This window comes from Triticum urartu, chromosome 3A (assembly GCF_056163025.1).
Source record: "Triticum urartu cultivar PI428250 chromosome 3A, HENAU_Tu73, whole genome shotgun sequence".
NCBI lineage: Eukaryota > Viridiplantae > Streptophyta > Magnoliopsida > Poales > Poaceae > Triticum > Triticum urartu.
The window spans coordinates 697,873,854-697,875,441 of NC_141875.1; the positions used below are offsets into that span (position 1 = coordinate 697,873,854).

Genomic DNA, 1,588 nt, shown 5'->3' on the forward strand with positions numbered 1-1,588 from the left:
ACCATGCCTCTCACCGAAACAGTGAGCTCAGAAAACTGGTCCTTGTCGCCGGTCATGTGGTTGCTAGCGCCCGTGTCGAGGTACCACACGTGCCTCGACGTGTTAATCCTCTCCTTATGGTGAAGATAAACTGCCTCCTCTATGAGTGTGACAACCTCTGTAGCCGGCGCCTTTGGAGCTAGACTGTCCTTGTCCATTAGCTCGCATACTTCCACCACGAGCATCATGTCTCCATCATCGCCTCATTTGGCCAGGAGAGCTTTCTCCTTCGGTGGTTTCGTGCACTCCGACTTGAAGTTCCCCATGATGCCACAGTTGTGACACTTGATCTTGCGCTTGTCAAACTTCTTCTTCTTCGGAGCGCCGTCGCTGGCGTTCTTCTTACATTGTTCTTTTGGTGCACGATCTTGGCGAGTGTTGCTGTAAGAGCCCTCGCCTCCTCTCCTTGAGTCCAGCGACAGCCACTGAGCCCGTGTGAGCATGACATTCTCATCGTTCCTCCCATCCCCGAGACTGTACCACATACGCTCGTCGTGAGCCTTATAGCGTCCGACGAGATCGTCGATGGAGAGAGTCTCAAGATCGACACACTGCTCAATCGCCGTGACAATTTGCAGGTACCGGGGAGGGGCTGCGCGCAAGAACCGCCGGACAAACGAGGTCTCCGTGAGGTTTTGTCCAAGCGCGCGAATCTGATGGACGAGAGTTGCCACCCGTGAAGCGAACGCGTCCACGGACTCATCGTCGCCCATGACCAAAGTCTCGTAGTTCCTTAGGAGAGTTTGGAGATTGGCTTGCTTGACATGGGTGTGTCCCTCGAACATGAGCTCCAGCGTATCCCACACCTCCTTCGTCCTTGCTTTGGCGATTAGGTGCTGGAGGACATCCATCGGCATCACCGAGTAAATCGCTGACGCCGCCTGCCGATCCTTCCGGTGTTCGACTCCCTCCTTCTTGTACGCGTCGCCTCCTGGATCCACTGCATCCCATAGCTCGTTGGCGCGGAGACCACACTCCGTAAGGGCCTTCCAAACCCTGAAGTTCTCGCGGTCAAACCGTGGGTATGACGAACTCGCCGGAGCAGCAAATACTTTAACCGCACCGGAGTACTCCGTCAGCTGCTTGTTCTTCTCGTCGTCCGACATGATCCTCCGTTACTAGAAGATCAACCTTGCTCTGATACCAATTGTTGGCCCAGACCACGTCGTCAAGTACTTTTCGATGACAGGCGAAGACCGACGACGATGAAGATGAACGAAGCTGGCTGAAGAACTCGACTAATTGCTTTTACGCCGAGACGCACCGCAGTACAAAGCTAATCTTCCAGCAATCGATCTATCTGTACAAGTATGTAGTACTAGTACGTATGAGCACTTCTAGCCGGAATCACAACTTAATCTAGCTAGCTCATGTAGATAGCACAACACACAAGAATCGATTGGGATTGCCACACGCACGTATCATGTGTTTCTTTATTGCTTTGGTTCTCATGATGTGTTTTACAAGCTCGGGGTACACACGTATATATAGTAGTACAACTTAGCTACCACCAATACTACTCGGTTTTCTAATTAGAGTTCTACTAGAA

General features: G+C 52.1%; 1 protein-coding gene across 1 annotated transcript; it reads right to left on the reverse strand.

The window, feature by feature from the left end:
* Positions 1-242: 242 nt before the first annotated feature.
* LOC147981774 (uncharacterized) lies at positions 243-1,145 on the reverse strand. Its single transcript, XM_087516100.1, has one exon. It carries the CDS (start codon positions 1,143-1,145, stop codon positions 243-245), a length of 903 nt encoding a protein of 300 aa, XP_087372226.1.
* Positions 1,146-1,588: the final 443 nt, after the last annotated feature.

Coding starts and splice junctions, on each gene's coding strand:
- LOC147981774 (XM_087516100.1), bottom strand. CDS start 1,145: ATGTCGGACGACGAGAAGAACAAGCAGCTGACGGAGTACTCCGGTGCG.